The sequence below is a fragment of the Lolium perenne genome, chromosome 4 (assembly GCF_019359855.2).
Source record: "Lolium perenne isolate Kyuss_39 chromosome 4, Kyuss_2.0, whole genome shotgun sequence".
NCBI classification, from domain to species: domain Eukaryota; kingdom Viridiplantae; phylum Streptophyta; class Magnoliopsida; order Poales; family Poaceae; genus Lolium; species Lolium perenne.
This window is the reverse complement of record NC_067247.2, coordinates 28,649,267-28,670,335: the sequence shown is the minus strand read 5'-3', so window position 1 is coordinate 28,670,335 and position 21,069 is coordinate 28,649,267. Positions and strand designations below refer to the sequence as shown.

Here is a 21,069-nt window from a genome sequence, read left to right as displayed (position 1 = left end):
GCTTTGTAGTCTGGCACTGTAACATGGACTGAGAGCGCTAAAGTCTTCAGTGTCGCTCTCGTGCAAATTTCCGTATCTCTCCACCTGACAGACCATTGGTGCTCACCATGACTTGTGATTTTTCAACTAGAGCCTTAGGATTGCCAAGCAGACTAGTGTGCCAGGTGACTTACAATCAGCTAGCACACCGGAGAGACTAGGAAATTTTATCATGGCAGAGGTCATCTTCTCGGCGGTTGTCGGAGACTTAGCAGGTAGGTTGATATCTTTTCTTGTTGGTCAGTTTGAAGGCCAAGATCTGCTACATGCTCATCAAGGTTCACAGCGCAATAGAGGAGGCCAGAGGGAGGCAGATCACGAACTACGGCACCCTCGAGTGGCTATCGGAGCTCAACGATGGTTTGCACCAAGGCCGCTACCTGCTAGACACGGTCGGATGCAGAGAGCTGGAAGAAACTGAAGAGGATGAGCATGCTCGTAAGGTAGTAGCTGCACAGCCTTTCTCCTTTTCATCGTTTAATCCCGCGAAGCGCGCGCGTGTAGCAGCGTGCAGTGTGAAGAGACTGTTGTCTTGCCACGATGTTGGTGCTCATGAGAAGATAGATAGAGTGGTACACATATTGGAGACCGTATCCGGTGATCTCAAGGAGTTCCTGATGCTCCTACAGAGCTGCCAACCGATCCGCCGTCCTTTAGCGACTAATATCTTCATCGAGGGCCAGATGTTCGGCCGCCATGTCGAGAAAGAGAGGATCATCACCTTCTTGCTGCATGATGGTAGTGAAAAACTGGGTGTGCTTCCGATTGTTGGCGGCATGGGAGTTGGGAAGACCACCCTTGCGCAGCATGTCTGCGATGATGAACGGGTGCGTAGCCACTTCCCAGTGATCATGTATTCCAGTTCCTCGCATACCTTAGCCATGGCAACAGGCGAGCCAGCCTTTGTCCTAGAATCCAAACACGGACTTGGAGCAGCACATAATTTTATTGATGTGGTCAAGGAGAACTACCTCACCAAGAGGCTCCTGATGGTATTCGAGGACGTCGACATGCGCAAGAAACAGATGTTAGAAGAAGAGTTACTGCCGATCATACGATGGCATGGAAAACACGGAAGCAAGATCATCATCATCACCAGAAATGGCAGTGTCGCAAGCATGGGGACCATGCAACCGATCAAGCTGAAGGTCCTGCCGCATCCGGAGTACTGGTTCTTCTTCAAAGCACACGCGTTTGCAGGCAGAGACGTCGAGGAGGACCTGAGGATGGTGACAGCAGGCAAGGCGATCGCGAGGAAGCTAAACGGGTCATTCTTCGGAGCCAAGATCGCGGGAGCGGTGTTGAAAGCCCGTCCCGATCCCCGGTTCTGGCGCATGGTCTTGAGAAGCAACATAGGGGGCCTGTCTCTGCTGGGTGATGGTATGGTACACATTGCAGATCTGGCAGAGAACTTGCTTCCGGGTCACGCAAACATGTGCAGGCTGACCATCTCTAAGAATCCATTCCCCTCGCAAACAGAACTGGCTAGGCTGGATGATCTGTGTCAGCCTAGTCCTGGTACTGACTACTTGGCAGTTGATGATTTCAGGTTGGCAAATGTCTTCTTGTGCAGGTCTATTTTGCCATTCCAGTGCTTGTACTACACCGCTCATTGCGCTGTGAGCGGAGGGGATGATTTATCGAAGTTCATCACGACTGGAGGAAGTGGCACTAGACTTGCCCTTGCCCACATACTTCCTTCAAGAAAAGGATATGTCCATAGAATCTGATGCAAAGAAGTTAGGATAGCTTCGTAATGCCAATGCAATCGCCCCCATAACTGGTTTGTGCAGTGCTGAATGCTCTGTGTCTGAGTGTACCGTTGAATATTTTTTTCTTCTATGTTCTCTTTGGTGAATGTAGGAGCTTTTGCTTGTCTTGTTTCCCAGCGCTATACGCATGAAACCGGGCATGCAGGCCGTGTGCTCAAGCCTCAGCCTATGTTTACACTAATGATAAAAAAGAATTTCAAAAAAAGGAAAAACACACTTTCAGGAAGAGAGTTGGCACTTGACACAAACGCTTGGTGCAGGCTACAGTCTGGCTAAATTCAGTAGAGTTCAAATTAGGCGCCGCTTCCAATGACAGGTATATGCTTGCGTGCATGCCAGCCGAGGGAGTCAAACCCGGAGCAGTTTAGACTTTGGCTGTTGATCTATCCTGAAAGAACACAAGAGAATTAGAGCATCCCATGTAGGTACAAAGTAGGAGTCAATTAAAAGGGATCAGGGGAGTACCGTAAAAGCGGTTCAAGATAAACTGCAAACCTGTTTTGCGGTATGGTTGGCATATATTAATACCGTAAAATCAAATATTTCATTGAATTAATCTTTGCCTTGGAATAACTAGTTCAGGAAAACTGGAACAGCTGTGAAATGATTGCTTTTTTTTTTACTAGAGTCGGGGTATAATATCAAGAAGAAAAAAGGAGCTTGCAAATTGGCTCATGCTTTACGACCGTGAATCGATGTCATGACAAATTTCCAGAGTCGACTATTATTTTCATCCTCCATGACTTTGAACAAGTTTGAAGAGCCAAGTAGTCAACGACAATTATTTCCTGGACCGAATGCCAGGTGCACTCAGCCAACAGGAAGGTATGTATGCGTAAGGGGCCAGGATGCACTGGCACAAATGTGATTTCGCAAAGTGTAAGTTACATTCCACAAAAAGTAAATTACATTAAGTCCCACAAAGTTCAAAGTCACCGAGAAGTGAAAATAATGTCATGTGTCATCTTCGTTTGGGAAGGGATTTTTGCAATACAAACCTCATTTTTTGCGCAAAAACTTGTTCTCAGAATCGCATTCAATCAAATGATAAAAAAAATCGTGTTCACAACTTAAAGTACAGGCAAAATTCAGTTTGGTCACCTGGTAAGAGGTAAGAGGTAATCATCTTCATCTAAAAGGGCCACAAAGATAGAAAGAGGCTGCCGATGCAATGGCATCCTCTTCTTCCTTTCCGGTTGTTGGCTTGTTGCTGTCTTGCTGACGTTCCTTTTCATGGGGACATGCACTAGAAATAAAGCTGGGCGAGAGTCACTGTAGCTCAACTCACCACCACAAGCCGCTGCATGATTGGAACTGAACTCGTGGCCACCAAATAAGCATTACACTGAAAAATGTCTGAATTTTGTCTATAATGTTATAGAAAAATGGTCTTGCCTGAATTGCATGAATGATTCGTGAGCTACGTGGACACACAGTAACTTCAATTTCACTTGAAAAGTTAAGAAATGGGCAGGGACATCAAACACTCACAAGAACAGAGGAACAGAGATTCAGACTTGGTTGATGGCACATGACATGCCGGCTTCTAACTAGAATCAAGTAACTGTCAAAGCTCTGAACGCCACATAGAGACTCGCGATTTGTCATTGTACATGTCAAGCGCCACGTTCCAGCTATCGAGGCCGCCAATTTCATGCATATAGCAGGGAAGCAAGACAAGCAGGCTCCTACATTCGCCAAGGAAAATTGAAAAAAAAAAATAACTCAAAACAGAGCTCTACGACGAACATTCTCCCATGTCGACGGTTGCATTGATCTTACGAAGCTATCCTCCTCTTCATCAGATTCTACGGCATTAAGCATTAGTTCGTTTCAGATCTTCATGATCCTAATATGGAAAAACCTTTTCTTGACAGGGTACATGGGCAAATCTACCACTTCCTCCAATTCTGACAAACTTTGACGAATCGTCCGCCCCGTGCACAGCGCAATGTGCAGTGTAGTACAAGGATTGGAATGGCAAAACTGTCCTGCACACCAATACTTTTGCATACTGGATATCACCTGCCAAACCATCATCCGGCCGGGCAGCACTAGCGGAAGGACTAACCTGACACAGATCATCGAAGCTAGCAAGTTCTGTCTGCGAGGTGAACGGATTCTTAGAAATGGTCAACTCGCACATGCCTGCGTGACTGGGAAGCAAGTTCTCTGCCAAATCTGAGATATACCCCATGCCATCGCCCAGCAGAGACATACCCCCTATGTTGCTTCTCAAGACCTTGCACCAGAACCTAGGATCGGGACGGGCTTTCAGCACCGCTCCGACGATCTTGGCTCCAAAGAATGACCCGTTCAGCTTCCTCGCGATCGCTTTGCCCGCTGCCACCATCCTTGGGTCCTCCTCGACGTCTCTGCCGGCAAAAGCGTGTGCCTTGAAGAAGAACCAGTACTCTGGATGCGGCATGACCTTCAGGTTGATCAGCTGCACCGTCCCCATATTGCTCACGACATCCCTGTTGCTGGTGATGATGATGACCTTGCTTCCATGTTTTCCATGTTGTCGTAGGATCGGCAGTAACTCTTCTAGCATCTGTTTCTTCGGCATGTCAACATCCTCAAATACTATCAGGAACCTCTTGGTGAGGTAATTCTCCTTCAACCCATGCACTGACTCGATAAACTGTTTGACATCTCCAAGTGCGTGCTTGGATTCTAGGACAAACGTTGTCTCACCCCGTGCCATAACTAAAGTACACGCGAATCTGGAGTACATGATTACTGGGAAGTGGCTACGCACCCTCTCGTCATCGCATACATGCTGCGCAAGTGTGGTCTTCCCAACTCCCATGTCCCCGACAATCGGAAGCACGCCCAGTTTTCCAGCACCATTGTACAGCAAGAAGTTGATGATCCTCTCTTTCTCGACATGTCGACCGAACATCTGCCCCTCAACAAAGATGTTAGTGGCTAAAGGACGATGGATCTGCTGGCAGGTCTGCAGGAGCATCAGGAACTCCTTGAGATCACCGGACATGGTTTCCAAGATCTTTACCACTCTATCTATCCTCTCATGAACACCTACATCATGGCGAGACAATAGGTTCCTCACCCTGCACGCAGCTACTCGCACGCGCTTTGCAGGATTGAACAACGACAGAGAGAAAGGTTGTGCAGCAACTACCTTGTCAGCGGGCTCATCATCTTCAGCCGTATCCTGCTCTCTGCTTCCGACAGTTTCGAGCAAGTAGCGGCCTTGGTACAGACCATCGTTGAGCTCCGAGAGCCACTCGAGGGTGCCGAAGTTTGTTATCTGCCTCCCTCTGGCCTCCTCTATTGCGCTGTGAACCTTGACGAGCATATAGCAAATCCTTTGGAGCTTAGCTTCCGTGCTCTCTTGGCCTTTGAACTGGCCAGCAAGAAGAGATATCACCCTACCAGCCAGGTCACCAACCACAGCTGAGAAGATCATCTCCGACATGATAGAATTCTCTTGTGCTGCTCACAAGTCTGGCAATCCGAAGGTACTGATTGGAAATAAAAGTCACAAGGTGAGCACCAACGGTTTGTTAGGTGGGGAGATATGGGAACGGGCACAACAGCGACATGAAAGACCTAGTCTAAGTCTTACATTCCAAGTCCACAAAGTGTTTTTTTCTTCTTCTATGAAAGGGACGGTCGATCAAGATAGCAGGACCATTAAGAAGCTGTTGTCTGTAACAGCTTTCCATGTCACCAGTAGACAACAGTAAAAACACCCTCTACAATAGACTGTTTTTCTTGCTATGCTGAGCTAGGATTGGAGCAAGCCCCAAAGCAAAAAATTAAGCACAAAACAAGTACTAAAAAACTCTTGTAATAGCACATAAAATTTGGTACGATGGCAAATCTGAACATATATTTCAAATCCATTGTTAACGGTCCATGAATATACATAAAAGATGACTAAAAACTGTACACAATTGTACGGGATACAAAAGATAGTTCCAAGTCAGTCATTTAGTTCATCCGAGCCTCGAATGACCTCACCAACAGTACAAGTTTTGCATATGTTGAGATTGAAGTTTCAGTTTGGGGAGTTGATTTAGTTTAGGTAGCATCTTCAGTTTAATATTGTGTTTAAAAAGAATCTCCAGTTTGAGGAGTTTCTTCGGATTGAGGATAAGCATTTGTTGATTGGTCCGGTGTTGAGACCAATGGATAAAATCTCTTCTTCATCGTTTTCACTCATAATAAAACATGAAATTGATTAAAAACAGTTGTTAAAGCATACCATTACTCAATGCCTAAATCAGCCAAATAGGCAGGAGTTACCAAGTTAAGACTTGAGAGGAGCCGCAGCAGAAGTGCCGAGGTGTCGTGCCGCAGCCGAGCACTGCCGAGGAGGAGGGTCAATCAGCAGGAGTCGGGGTGGTGGAGCAGAGGAGGCAGACAGGCAGTGTCATGCCAAGTCAGGCTATGGCGACGCCGGCCGACGATCTCGCGGGAGTGGCAGAGCAGAGGAGACGGATCAGAAGGCAGAGGCCAGGCATGGGCGGAGGGCCGGAGGCGGCGGCCAAGTAGGATCGGAGCCATTTTGAGGCACCAGCCAGCCGGCCAGCCGGCCAGGTGACCAAGCAAACGAGGGGAGGGTTCCGGTTCTCTCGCCCGGTCGAGTGAGCCAGCGAAGAGAAAGAAAGTTGGGACAGGCCTGGGCTTCGCCCTGGGCCAATTTGTTTTTCACCTGATGGTAGGCTGAAATTCTCGCTGCGCCCAGGGCCGTGGCCCTTGTTGTCCTGGGCGTGGCTCCGGCCCCAATTGCTATTTGTACCAGCCCAAAATTAGCTAATTACCCGTTGACCAATCAGATTTGTTTTCTTAAGCACCTCCAGCTGCCCTGTAGAAAATGGGAGCATTACTTTTGGTGCCGAAATTACTGGCAGCCATCAATAAAACAAAATAAAATGGGAGTACAAGTCTTTTTAGAAAGCTACATTTTAGAACGGAAGTAATCGATGTTAGCTAGCGAGCGACTTTCACGCGAGTCTATCATCTACAACTTTACTGACATCCTCTTTCTCTTTCCTACTTTTCTCTCCCTCACGTCACCAAACATACTGGCTAGCATCACTTATAGAAAGCTTAGGTATGACTACATCGTGCATGCGCTAACACGGTGGAACCAATGTTGAGGAAAGCGCTTATCGTTGTCAACTCGGTTGACTGGCGATTAGCAATTAGTAGGCAAATTGGTCGATTAATCGGGCGATAAATGAGAGTTTATCGGCTAACCCGTGACCACCGAGTAGCGATTAATCGGCCAATTAATCGTTGAATCAGACGATTTTTTGAACCGTGGGTGGAACAATAACTCACAAAAGAAGGTATGCAAATGTTCAATAGTTTAGACAATCATCGACTGTAGCAACCCTCCATGTCATTTACAGATGGTGTTATAGATGTCTTGTATAGTGAGGTTGTTTTTTTTTTTTGGGTGTTCGCAGAAGAAACTAACAATTGCATGATACAATTTGTGGGGCAAGGGAGGGAAGTTGAAAATTATATACAGCCCACGTACAACGGCCAAAAGGCCATCGATAGCAAGTGATTTTCATGCCTATCGATTGTCTTCCTAGTTGCACACGCCCTTGTTCTCTCTCGTAATTCTCCCTCTTCCACCTCACCTCAAATCCTAGGCGGCAGCAACTGTTATGACAACTGTACATGCCCTAATACACGCACACACTACAAAGACTACACCATGACATGTTTTCCCCTCCTCCAAAAAGCCCTAGCAGCCACCGCAAGTTTCTTCGCCTCTTGCCGGCGAGACCACTAGTTCCCGGACATCTCCTCCGTCTCCTGCTCCAGGGCAAGAGGTAGGGGAACCCCATATCCTGCATCCACTCGGTGATAAAGTTATAGGTAGTTGTGGTGGCGGTGTGGCGCCGTCATGATGAGGTGGCTGCATGCATCAAAAAAGGACTCTACAGCTCATGTCCCTTCTTAGTGTGGTTGGCGGCATCGACGAGCCAGTGTGAGCTATTAAGTATCAGGGTGTTGCTCCGACTTTGTGGTATGTAATCTTCTTCACCGGTGGGTTGCATCTTCCGATGCGGGACTGTTGTTTACACTACTGAAAATTGAAAATAACCCTAGGCTCGAATAAACTCTAGGGAATTTATTTCCCCTAGGGTATACTCAAGGGACCCCCCTAGAGTATGGATCGTGGGAAACAAAGGACATGTGAGTATGTGACAGCCCTGCTGACATGTAAAGTGGGTTTTCTTTGGATTCACCATTCTCCCTAGATAATTGTTCCGTAGCGAAAATCGTTGCTAGAATAGATACATATACATTCCTTTGGCAAGGGGTCGTGATCCGTCATACCTCGAAAGCTCCGATGCCACCGGAGCGTTGCCAGGAGGGGAATGAAACCCTCCATGAAATTTCTGTAGTCAACCAATACTGCCATCCTCCGTGAAATTTGATGATCGGCTTACGTGAATTATTCGTCGTCCAGTGTCAAGTCGTAAAGGGAGAGCGAAATGGCCATGTTGCCCATGCCATGATGAGCAATCGATCGAGTAGTTCACACAGCGGAGAGGAGGATCAAGCATTTGTGGCCCCATTGTCCCAAGTGACGAGCGCTAAATCAAGCTAGGCATGTCGATCGATCGTGTGCGTCGTGCGACCAAACGCAACGGAATTTAGCTATAGCAGACATCGTAAGTCTTTTCTAGCTTCTCTCTCTATTAAAGCGATCGAGTAGCTCGCCTCAAAAGTGAGATCTGTCCTTGCTCATTTCAAACAAGCTGCTGCATATATGCTTCTTTCGAAGCTTCGCTTTGGTTTCAAAATTTGGTCTCCGCGTTAGGTTCCACAGACCAGATCAAAGTGAACATGGCAACGAGGTAGCTCAGCGCGCTTCCCGAATTAAAGCGTCATGTATTTCCTTTCCTACTCACACAGTCAGAGGCTGAGCCATCATGTCAAGAAACAAGAGAATGAAGATACGGTGTCAGACCAGTAGTAAAAAACAGGTCTTCATCCAGCACCCTGTGAGCTTTAGTCCCGGTTTAAAAACGAACCGGGACTAATGAGAGACATTGGTCCCGGTTCATCCTAGAAAGCCTTTAGTTCCGGTTTGTTTGGAACCTTTAGTCCCGGTTGGTATTACGAATCGGGACTAAAGGGGTGGCGGCAGGCTGCCTCCGGGACAAAAGCCTTTAGTCTCGATTCGTTTTGCCAACCAGGACTAAAGGATTTCTAGGTTTTTTGGCTCCCTACGCACCTCCACACCCCCTCCCACGTGGATCGCTTTTTTTAGCTTTGTAGAATACAAAAGAAAATGATAGAAAATTCAAAAAATAAAATCTTTTGAGATTCCTGTATGTTACGCAACCAACTATTACGGGAATTTAATAAATTTAAATTTCAACTTTTTTTTGCAAGAAAAGTTTAGAAAAAGGTAAACCGGCATTAACTTTTGCATACGACGTCGGAAAAAAACGTATAATATATCAAATGATCGTGGGAAAAAGTTACATCCGAATTCACCAGGGTTTACCCGGTTAGCCAATTTTTAGATTCTCAAAATTCCAAATAAAAATATGAAAGTGGGAAGATTTTAGTTTCTGCCAGAAATTCAGTATTTTATATTTTTTAAAATTTTAAATTAATAATTGCATCCTGCATAAAGATTACTATTACTTAACCATAAAGTTAGCCAATTTTTAGATTTTCAAATTTTCAGGTTTTAGGTTTGGCAAAAAAAATATTAAAAAAATAAAAAATAAAAAAGTAATTATAATACAAATAAAAAAGTTAATATTTATTTATTCAAGATTATTATTACATCATTATTTTTGTTTATTAAAACAATTATTTGAAATTCAAACAATAAAGAAGTGTGACATCGGCCAACATGTTAATAGAATTGATATGATACTAGTATCAACAACATGCGCGCGAAGCACTTGGAAGCAGGACGGGAAGGAACTCAGAAGTTAAGAGTGCTAGTGTTGGAGTAGTGGGAGGATGGGTGACCGAGCGGGAAGTTTGACCACGGGTAAGTGATTTAACTAGAGATTAAGTGTAGTTAGAGACTAAACTTGGCCAATAACTAAAATACTAAAAATTCTGAAAAAAATAGAAAAAATAGGGAGTGAAAAATAATTAGAAAACCAAATGGATAAAAAAAATTAACGAAATAGCCTTTAGTCCCGGTTCGTGTTACAAACCGGGACTAAAGGTCCTTCGTCCCGACGCACGCCAGCCCACGTGGCGGGGCCTTTAGTCCCGGTTTATATTACAATCGGGACTAAAGGGGAGGGCCTTTTGTCCCGAAGGTCCAGTCCCGGTTGCAAAAGGGGACTAAAGGCCTAAACGCACCGGGACTATATGTCTGTTTTCTACTAGTGGACCAAGAAACAAGAAAAATAATGGATTTTATACTAATAACGCGAAGGTGCCAATCGACCGGCCCTATGACGCGCACGGCGCCTTTGTGTTTATGGTTACAAAGTCAAAATTCGAAAATTTTAACTAATATTTACTTAAAACATATTGATATCTGCAATGGAGATTTCATTTCACCTCTCCCCACCGCAACGCTACCCTGTTGCCTCCGGGACGATGGGACGGTGTGTTTGACCATTAGGCGCTCTTGAAAGACTTGTTGTTCAAGGGTTGGAGCCTCCCTCGGGCACCGTCGAAGGCCCGCGCTAGCTGTTGTGTGCCACTCGTCCGAAGGTCCCCATGTAGACAAGAGGTGAGGTTACCATGTGGGCAGGAGGTAAGCCTTAACTATGCTCGCATACAACAAAACAGGCAGGGGCTTGCGTCTTTGTTGGACCAAAAAAATCTTCACAGACCACCAAATAAAATGGACAACATGCCTAACTACCCTTTCATACCAGATATGTCCCGAGAGCCTTTCCTAGATTCACAAGAAATCATGCAGTCTACCAAACACACCGATAGTAAGTATAACGATCATCCTTAAGTACCGCCCGGCCAGATGGTCACTTGTCTACACGATTGCTATATTCTTTTAGCCAGGGTCGGAGCATGTTATATCAAGGGATGAAAAGGGGCTAACAAATTGCAGCGTGGATCGACATGATGCTTGACGACCTTGGATCGACGGCACCACAACTTTCGAGAGTCAACAAACATTTTCAGCCTCCGTGACTATGAAGAATCGTGATGATCGGCTCACGTGAAGTTTTTTTCTTCACGCCGAGAGTCAAGTCGTCAAGGGAGAGCCAAATGGGCCTTGTTGCGCATGGCATGATGAGCAATTGAGTGGTTCGCCCACCTAGCGGCCGGAGAGGAGGACCAAGCCTTGAACGCCGCCTGCCGTTTTCTCATGTCCCGTATGTAGAGCGACCGTGCCCGTATTTACAACCGAAAGTTGTATTTTTTTTTCCCGTGAAAGAGAAAATTGGCTGCATAATTGTACGCGTGCCGTACGTCTTTTCACAGCTTGTAATAAAACGCGGTAGGTCACCTCAAAGTGAGCTCTGTCAGCTGGATGCTCGTTTCAAACAGGCTGCTTTTTTCCCCTTCTTCTTTTGAAGCTTCACTTTGGTTTCAAAATTTTGTCTCCGTGTTAGGTTCCCCAGACGAGATCGAGGAGAGTGGTATGCCAACGAGGTAGCTAGCTTACGCCTCCAAACTAAATCCGTAAGTCTAGAATTATTGACGCAGGAGGATGATTAATTATCGGTCCTTCCTGTCTTTATCATCACCCACAACCCACAGGCTAGAGTCTCAAGAGACGAATATCAGAGTTCTCAGCATTAAACTACCAATTTAATGCCAAAATTCCAATTTGCTACCACTTCACAAAAAAAATTGCATAAACCTGTCACACTAGTGCAAGTTTTTTTCCAACGTGTACTTATCTCAAATGGATGAACAAGAGAGTTGACAACGTTTCTGACTAGAGGGACCCGAGGAGGCCAACATCCCATTTGTGAGCCAAAAAAAAAAAGACAAGATATTCTAAGAGAATACAAAAACAAATATGGGGAGGGGGGGGGGGGGGGCATCTCCTTCCTCAGCTTCGGTGCCAGCTATACTGGGACTTACGGCAGGGCCGGCGCGCGCAGCGCGGCCGGCCACTAGCAAGGGCCGGCGTGGGCGACCTCTTGACCGGACGCCACCATTGTTGCTCATGCATACTAGATTTGTTAAGGTTAGCAATGTTTTCGGATTTTTTTTTTCCAAACGACCCACGTGGGATCGAATTTTCATTACCATGGAGATAACGAAAATACAATATCAGTTTTTTCAGCAGGGGGAGGGGATCGCCGCCTAATGCTAACGTTCAGGACAAATATTACAAAACCAGGAAGTATATTACAAGAAAACGATAACTTTGACAGCGACAAGGGAACAGCTCAAAAGGGCACGGCAACAAGAGGAACTGGGGAACATCCTAGATCGCACAGCGAACGACTTCAGGAGGTTGTTGAGTCTTCATGTTTATCATCAGAATCCTTATCCTCCAGGCGCAACTGATTAGCTCGTCCAGAACTCCTCGCAGGTGGATTTCCATCTCCCGCCGCAGCAGCAAGGCGCAGAAGTCCATCAGCTCCAGCACGAAGCTCCAAAGCATCCTGCTCACCATGGAGACCTGACCAATAATTCATGAAAACAAAACAGAATCGATGATGTCAATCGGTGAACCGATTAACTTTTTCAAAACAGGATTTATTTCTTAGTTTCCAAATGGCCCAAAGACACAAGCAGCCAAACCAAAGAATCCGAGTGTTGCGACTAGCATGAGAGAACTGAGGGAACCACCAGAAAAATTGGGAAAAACTCCCAGGTCGAGTAGGAGCTTTGATAGCAGTGGCTATTGCACTCCACACAAACTTGGCAGCAGAACAGCCAAAAAAGAGGTGAATGATGGATTCATGTTCATTACAGAACTGACAGATGGGGTCCCCAGGCCAATTGCGTTTAAGCAAATTATCTTTAGTGGCAATAGCATTATGCCAGATCAGCCAAAGCCAAATTTTGATTTTCAAAGGAACTTTACTTTTCCAGAGATGCCTAAAGGATCTGTCTCGACCTCCACCACTGATCTGCTTATACACAGATTTTACAGTGAAATTGCCCTTTTTAGTCCATTTCCATCTAGGGGAGTCCTTCTCCTGAGATAATTGGGATTGATTTAATAACTGAAATAAACCAGCCTCTTGAATAATCAAATCAGGAGGTAGCCATCTTCTGTAAGAAAATCTCCACCCCATATTGGCTGCATCAGCAACAGTGATGTGTTGTTCATTGCAGATATCAAACAGAACAGGGAACATCTCCTTAAGAGGATTAATGCTGCACCAAGAGTCACCCCAGAAGCTAGTTAATTCTCCATTCCCAACTTTCATTCTCCTGCCACAGAGATACAGATCTTTAACTTTCAACATATCACCCCAGAGGGGAGAGTCTCCAGGTCTATGTTTTGCATAGTAAATGCCTTTGTGATTCAAGTATTTTAATCTCATAAAATCTTGCCAAGGACCAGTGTCATGCTCCAATTTCCACCACCATTTGCACATCAAACTAATATTGAATCTGGATAAGTCCTTTACTCCCAAACCACCTTTCTGTTTGGGTTTACAGATCCATCTCCACTTAACGAAGTGATATTTTCTCTTATCAGCACTACCAGCCCAGAAAAAAGACCTGATAGGCTTATCAACTTGTTCAATAGTTGTTTTATGCAAAAGTCTCAGTGACATCTGATACACAGCAGTGCTAGCAAGGCAAGCATCAATCTTAATCAACCCCCCCCCAATGGACATGGAATTACCAATCCAGCCACTCATCTTTTTCTTGGTTTTCTCTCCCAGGAATCTCATGTCAGCTACTGAAGCTCTTCTGGCACAAACAGGAGTCCCCAGGTACCTGATGGGCCAATTACCTTTCTGACAGTTGAATAATTCAGCATAGAAAGTTTGCTTAATATCATCTTCCATGATCAACATAACTTCACTTTTCTCAAAGTTTATTTTCAGACCTGACATAGCTTCAAAGATATAGAGCAGGAGCTTTAAGTTAACAGCTTGTTGAGCATCATCTTGCAGTAGCAAAATAGTGTCATCTGCATACTGAAGAATTGCAGTTCTTTCGCACCAAGTTATCTGCCCATTGATAATCAAGCCATTGGATTGTGCCAAATGTACCATTTTGGCCAAGCTATTAGCAACCATATTAAACAGAAAGGGGGCAAAAGGGTCACCTTGTCTCACACCTTTATGACTAGTGAAATATGGGCCCACCTTGTCATTGACTTTGACACTAAGGGTCCCACCAGCTACAGATTTCTTGATCCAAGTCAACCAATTATCACTGAAACCCTTCTGTTCACAACAGTCAAACAGGAATCCCCAGTTCACTTTATCATATGCCTTTTCAAAGTCTATTTTCAAGACAATCCCCTGTTTTTTCCTGAATTTGCTCTCTCACAGAATTTCTTGAAGCAACATTACTCCATCAGAGATGAATCTACCTTTGATGAAAGCAATCTGACATGGAAGTAAAAGTTTACTCATCACAGGATTTGCTCTAACAGTCAGGACTTTTGTTATAATCTTGAAGAACACTTGGAGCAGACATATGGGTCTAAATTTTTGAATAATGTCAGCATCAGCAGATTTGGGAATCAGAGTGATAATCCCATAATTGATCCTACACAGGTCAATTTTGTGCTCAAACAAATCTTTGAAAACATGCAGGACATCAAACTTGACAATATCCCAGCAATGTTGATAAAATTCAATGGGAAAACCATCAGGGCCAGCAGCTTTATTTTTCTCCATGTGGTCAATGACATCTTTAATTTCCTCCAAGGAAAAATTTATATCCAACCCAGCTCTATCAACATCGTTCAGTTTTTCTTCATCAGACCAGACATCTCCACTTAGCCTGATACCAGAATCATTCACAAGACCAAACAAATCTTTGTAAAAGTCAGTGGCATGCTCCAGCAAAGCAGCATCACCAAGAACAATAGAGTCACCTTTTTCAAAGAGAAAATAGTTCTCTTTCTTTTACACCCATTAGCAGCTTTATGGAAAAAAGCAGAATTGCTATCCCCATAAAGGAGCCAATTCTCTCTTGATCTCTGTCTCCAAAAGGATTCCTCATTATCCAGCACTTCCAACAAATTAAGTTGGAGGGAAGCCCTTCTTTCCCTTTGACTAGGAGATAAGGGTCCCACTTCCTCCAAATCCTCAAGTTCTTTTAATTCAGCAGTTATATCATTTTTCTTTTTAATATCTGCCCCTCTCAAATTGGCACCCCAACCTTTCAAAGATTTTTTGACATTTTTCAACTTTTTAACTATTCTGTCCAAGCTGTTACTGGCAAATATCTGCTGTTCCCAACATCTCTTCACTCTGGCAAGGAAGCTGTCCTCTTTGAGCCATCTTTTTTCAAATCTGAAGTCTCTTTTTTTAACTTTGATATCAAGAGTGTCAAGAATTAATGGGTTGTGATCAGACATATCTCTCACCAACTTGTGGACAGTTACAAGAGGAAAAAGATCTTCCCATGAACTGCTCATCAAGAATCTATCCAATTTCTCCAAAGTGGGATCACTGTGATTATTGGACCAAGTAAACTGGCCACCAGTCATGTGAATTTCTCTTAAGGCACAAGTGTTAATGATGGAATTGAATATGTCAGATCACTTGTTATGCATCATAGCCTTGTTTTTCTCACTGGAAAATCTCAGAAGATTGAAGTCACCCCCTACCAAAATTGGTAGAGTTTGATTACTACAAATGTTCCCAAGTTCCATCAAAAAATCCTCTTTTTCAGAGGCTTGAGCAGCTCCATATACTATAATCAAGCACCACTTTACATTAATCTTCAGGTCAAGCAAAGAAACCTTGATGTGAAATCTGCCCACTGAAGTATCACAAATGGTAAACCTGGATAGCCTAAAACCACCCAGGATACCTCCACTTATACCCACAGAGCTGATCCATTTCCAATCAAAATCACCTCCAGGGTCAATTCTCCTGAGAAAAGCAGGAGAGTAGTCCTTTTTGATGGTTTCTTGGAGACCAATGAAATCAAGCTGTTGGTCCTTAATCAAATCAGCAAGATAAATGCTCATCCCTTTCTTCCCAACCCCTCTGCAATTTAAAGAGGCACCTATCATAGATATTTTGGATTTTTCTTCCTTCTCCTGGTTCCAGCCACAATGCCACACAAAGGGTGGTCAATGTTGGCTTTCACCTGGGCAGCACTTGATTTTGACTGTGCCCCCACAATGGTGTCACTTGATTTTGACTGTGACCCATTCCTTCCAACCTTGCAAACTGATTTATTGGCTTTCTTCTTTCTTCTGGATAAAACAGGAGTGAAATCATCCTCCTCCAGATCCCTGTCACTCTCACATGAAATATCACCAAGACCCAGCAAGAGAACTTGGTCTGATATCTCAGAATTGGTATGAACAGAAGATTTTTGCATATCATTTATATTATGTCTAGCGATTTCTAGATCTTTCAGGTAACTAACTTTTTCAAGAGAGAAAGAAGCAGGATCAACACCCATCTCAAGAGCCCTAGACATGATAGTTTCATCATCCAGTAAAGCAAAAGAATTAAAGGTGTTTAGATTTGTACCTGGGATGTTAGAAGACTCAACAGTCCCCATGGTCCTAGCACCAATTCTGACAGTGTGAGTGCCCATAGAATCAATTCTGGAGCTCATCCTAGGTGCAGGCTGCTGCTGATCACCACCAGCATTGAGAGAGACGTTGCCACCTGAAGAGACATTATCAATTGGAGGATTATCAACCTGAGAGAGAGGGTCCTCTTGTGATTCTGGTTCTGGCTGGGAGCCATCAACAGGAATAACTACAGCAGTTCTTTCATTTATAAGAGAAGGAGCAGCCAATGCCAGAATCCCCTGTCCCTGTGTCAGATAAGGTGTATCAGACCTCTGTGAGTTATCACTGCTACCATAGTCAACCAACTCTTCAGAGGAATCATTGTTTTCATTCACATTTTCCACAATAGGATCTAAGAGTTCCTTGTACTCTTTCTGAATTGTAAAAGCCTTGTCACTGCCAGATCTTGCCAGAGAGGTGAGGAACTGCTTATAAGAGTCAGCTGCCTTCTGAGAGGAAGAACTTTCACCAGACTGAGATGGAATGGATGCAAGAGCACCAACCACCTCTTTGTGCACATCAGTAAGAGAGGAAGGGCTAGCTGACATAGGCATCCCAAATGGGCCTGCCGAAGATAGTACCCGGGGTTTACTGAAGGCCCAATACCCGAAGAATAAGAAGATTCGGGAGCCCAAGATATATTAAGGAAAGTTAGAGTTGTAATAGGAAGTGTTATTTGTAATCTGGCGGGGTGAGTTAGAAACCGTCCCGGACTCTGTGACTTGTACAAAACGAAGCCCTCGGCTCCGCCTCCTATATAAAGGGGGAGTCGAGGGACGAAGAGATAATCGAATCATTGTTACAAACCCTAGTTTTCATAATCGTCGAGTACTTTTCGGCTGAAACCTTCGAGATCTACTTGCCCTCTACTTCTAACTAAATCCTAGCCTACAATCCATAGGCATTGACAAGTTGATACCTTGTCAATCGGCGCCGTCTGTGGGAACTAGAGGCGTAAGGATCTGATCTCGATGGCACGTTCAAGATCTTCGACATCGTCAACCGCGAGCAACACAATGGATCGAGGTAAACAGATCGCCGTTGGTCCTATCGATTTTGTTCCTCACCCACCCTCCCGTTTGGATGGATATGCGTATCTGGCGGAGCCCATGGAGATGACGTTCGGAAGGTTTCACTTTCGCGTCGAGAAGGAAGGATCGTATCGTGTCGAAATTCCGATTTCGTCGGGAACGTCGGCGGTCGATTCCGATTTTTCAAGCTATACATCGTCAACCGAGTCAGGCGAAGAAGAAACTTCGTCGACACGCTACGTCAGCACCAGAGCAAGAGAGAAACTCGCCAAGATCTTCAACGACATGTCGTTTGAGTCATCTGCGGACTCATATATAAGCGATGGCTCAAGCGATGTCGACAGTTACGACTTCATCGACAAATCTATCACAGTGGGTAAGGTCTTCATCAATCTCAACGATGATGTCACCAAACCCAACATAGATCTGAGTACAAAGTATCATCAGATTTATGCCATTGAAGATCAAGAGGAAACATCTGAGGCTTTCGACGATCTGGGAAATCCATACGTCGATCCCTCCAATCTGCGACAAGGCCTGGGCAATAAATACGTCGGGCCGCAGCCGCGAGACAGAGTTCAGCTTTCGCAAGCAGCGTGGGATAGAGCCACGAGAGCTATGAACGGTTCAGAACCAATGGCCACCACAGCCACACCAGAGGAATTGCAAGCATATCAATATAGACTCGCACGAGCAGCAAGAGAATTGGAAAAACAGACAGCTGAGTTAAACAGAAGAAAGGAAGCAGCTTCTGCATCTAGCAGGAGGAGGGCAGATCTAAGTCGACAATCTAGAACTTGGGGTGATACCACAGAGAGGCGCGAACGAGAGCAAGATCAAGGTTGCAACATATACCCGAAGCGTAAAGAGAGCACTTGGTCCAAAACCTCGACATGTCCTTCATGTCGATAGACACAAGAGGAAACATCATCCCTAAGACACCGAGAGGCTGGGTATATGGCGACACATGCTTTTATCCTCGCATCTAAACCACCTCCGGAGTGATCCAAGGGAGACACTATACAATATGGCGGTAGCAGGAGTTGGAGCTATGGGGACAGGCGTTTGTATCAACGCCTCCCGAAGGAGCGGCAAGGCAAAATAGTCCACGACCCGCAGCAGCAACAGCGGCAGACTCGAAGGACCAAGTGGAGCAAGAGACACAGTAGCACAAGCAAGGGTCGACAGAGCGCGGCAAAGCAGACGGGATCATCGGCAATCTCCGGAGCTTAATGACGAAGATATGTGCGGCTTGCCATGCTTCACGAGGAGAGTCCGAAAAACTCGAGTCCCCTCAGGATTCAAGTTACCCGACAACTTCAAGAAGTTCGACGGCCTTCAAGATCCAGAGGATTGGCTAGTTGATTATCTCGAGACAGTGAAGCTCACAGGAGGAACCAGGGCAACAGCTATGCAAAGCATCCAGGTGCATTTGAGTGGAGCCGCACGATCTTGGATAAAGAAACTCACTCCAGGATCTATCGACAGCTGGGAAAGTTTCGAGGATGTGTTCGTCAAGAACTTCAGATCCACGTGCAAAAAACCTGCGTCGTTAGAGGAGTTGAGAGCGTGTCGACAAAAGCCAGATGAGCCAATGAGAAAGTACATCCAAAGGTGGAATATCATCAAAAACTCGGCAGAAAATATATCTGACGAGAGAGCAATAGATGCGTTTGTCGCAGGAATCAGGCGTGGAGATTTTGTCGAGGACTTAGGAAGGACCAATCCAAAGACAGTATCTGCGTTAATGGAGATAGCAAACAGATGGGCAGATGGAGAAGACGCTGTCCACAACAAACGGCACAGGTCGCCAGAGGAGGACCGTGGTCGAAATTATCAACCAAGGCGACGATTTCTTCGGCAGTACCCGAACTATGACGCTCCAGGGCAAATTTTGGCAGGTTTTCGGGCAAACACAGGAGGAAGCAACAGAGATGATTATCAGAGAAGCAGTGAACAGCGAGGCGATAACAGGGATGATTCTCGCAACAACGAGTAAAATAGCGGGCCTAGGTTCCCAAGGCCTTTCGTGTCCCGAAGAGATGATGAATGGGCCGTGTCAAATGCACTTTTTCCTCGACAGCAACGGTAAAAGACAGTCAGGGCACCTGCAGAAAGACTGTCGAAATTTTCAGGCAATGCTAAGATATGCAGAGAACGCTAACGCGCGGGCAACACAGAGAAATCCTCGAGAAACCAGAAGCGAGATTCACTTGCCGCCTCCTCCCGCGATTACAGACGACAATCGGCATCAGCTCAGAATAGCGGCAGCACCTCCACCACCACCTTATGTTGATCCTAACTCCAACGGAGCGGTGTCAATGATTCAGAAGGGAAGGCCGTCCAATAGAGCTCAGAAAGTAATCTCACGACAGGTGTTTATGGCAGAAAAAATGCCTCCACCAACAGTTGAGTATCTTAATTGGTCGGGACAAGATATTGGCTTCACAATAGCAGATCACCCGCAGCAAGTCCTCGACCGGGCGATCGGCACTCATTCTCGCGGCGGTTATCGCAGGATTTGATGTCTCCCGAGTGTTCATAGATGGCGGCAGCAGCCTAAACCTTATGTATGCAGATACATTGAGGAAGATAAACATATCCTTAGCAAACTTGAAGCCAACAGACACAAGGTTCCATGGCATCACACCGGAGAAACCAAGTTATCCATTGGGGAAGATCAATCTCGACGTTCAGTTTGGGACCCGAGAAAATTATAGAATCGAGAGGCTGGAATTCGAAGTCGTAGATTTTCCGTCGCAATACCACGCTCTGTTGGGACGACCAGCATATGCTAGATTTATGGCGGTGCCACACTATACATACCTGTTGTGGAGGTTGCCTGGACCAAAGGGACCAATCACAGTCAAAGGAAGCTTTGCCTTAGCCGATAAGTGTGATAAGGATTTTCATCGGCTATCAGAAACTTTCGGGATGCAAGCTGAGTATTTGGCGTCAAAAAGCATGACCGATTACGATGTACTGCCAGACGTTGGAAGGCCAAATAAAGAATCAACTTTCAATACCAGGAAAAATTCTAAGGAGGTGCAGATTCACCCGACAGACCCGAAAAAGACGACATCTATCGCAAACGACATGGATATCGCATAGGAAAGCGCGCTCGTCGAGTTCCTCCGTGAGCACTGGAAAATCTTCGCATGGTGTCTAGCTGACATGCCAGGAGTACCCAGGGAACTTGCCGAGCACCACCTAAACTTGGATCCATTAGCGAGACCAATCAAACAACCTCTGCGACGTTTTTCGGAACCAAACCGCAAAGCTATGCTGTCAGAAGTAAATCGACTTGAGGAAGCTGGTTTTATCAAAGAGATATCTACAGAAGCCACATGGGTAGCTAACCCAGTGATGGTGCCGAAGAAACACACGATAGTCCTTCGCATGTGCGTCGACTTTACGTGTCTCAATAAACATTGTCCAAAGGCTGGATGTGAACGTCTTTCCTTCCTGGACGCATACTCTGGTTATAACCAGATCAGATTAAAAGAAGAAGACGAGGCCAAAACAGCGTTCATAACACCTTACGGCGTGTTCTGTTACAGAACAATGCCTTTCGGTTTAAAAAACG

General features: G+C 45.3%; 1 protein-coding gene, 1 long non-coding RNA gene and 1 pseudogene across 2 annotated transcripts; 1 reads left to right on the top strand and 2 right to left on the bottom strand.

Annotated features, from left to right (window-relative positions):
• The first annotated feature begins 25 nt into the window (after positions 1-25).
• LOC127292026 (disease resistance protein RGA2-like) lies at positions 26-1,913 on the top strand (annotated as a pseudogene).
• A 23-nt stretch (positions 1,914-1,936) lies between these two features.
• Positions 1,937-6,600, bottom strand: LOC127292027 (uncharacterized). The gene is made up of 2 exons (XR_007844906.1): positions 6,087-6,600; positions 1,937-2,199 (listed from the first exon to the last, which is right to left on the bottom strand). It is a non-coding gene; the product is annotated as an uncharacterized lncRNA (long non-coding RNA).
• Positions 3,329-6,077, bottom strand: LOC127292025 (disease resistance protein RGA2). The gene has a single exon (XM_051321377.1). The coding sequence runs from the start codon at positions 5,251-5,253 to the stop codon at positions 3,661-3,663; it is 1,593 nt and encodes a 530-aa protein (XP_051177337.1). The 5' UTR covers positions 5,254-6,077; the 3' UTR covers positions 3,329-3,660.
• Positions 6,601-21,069: the final 14,469 nt, after the last annotated feature.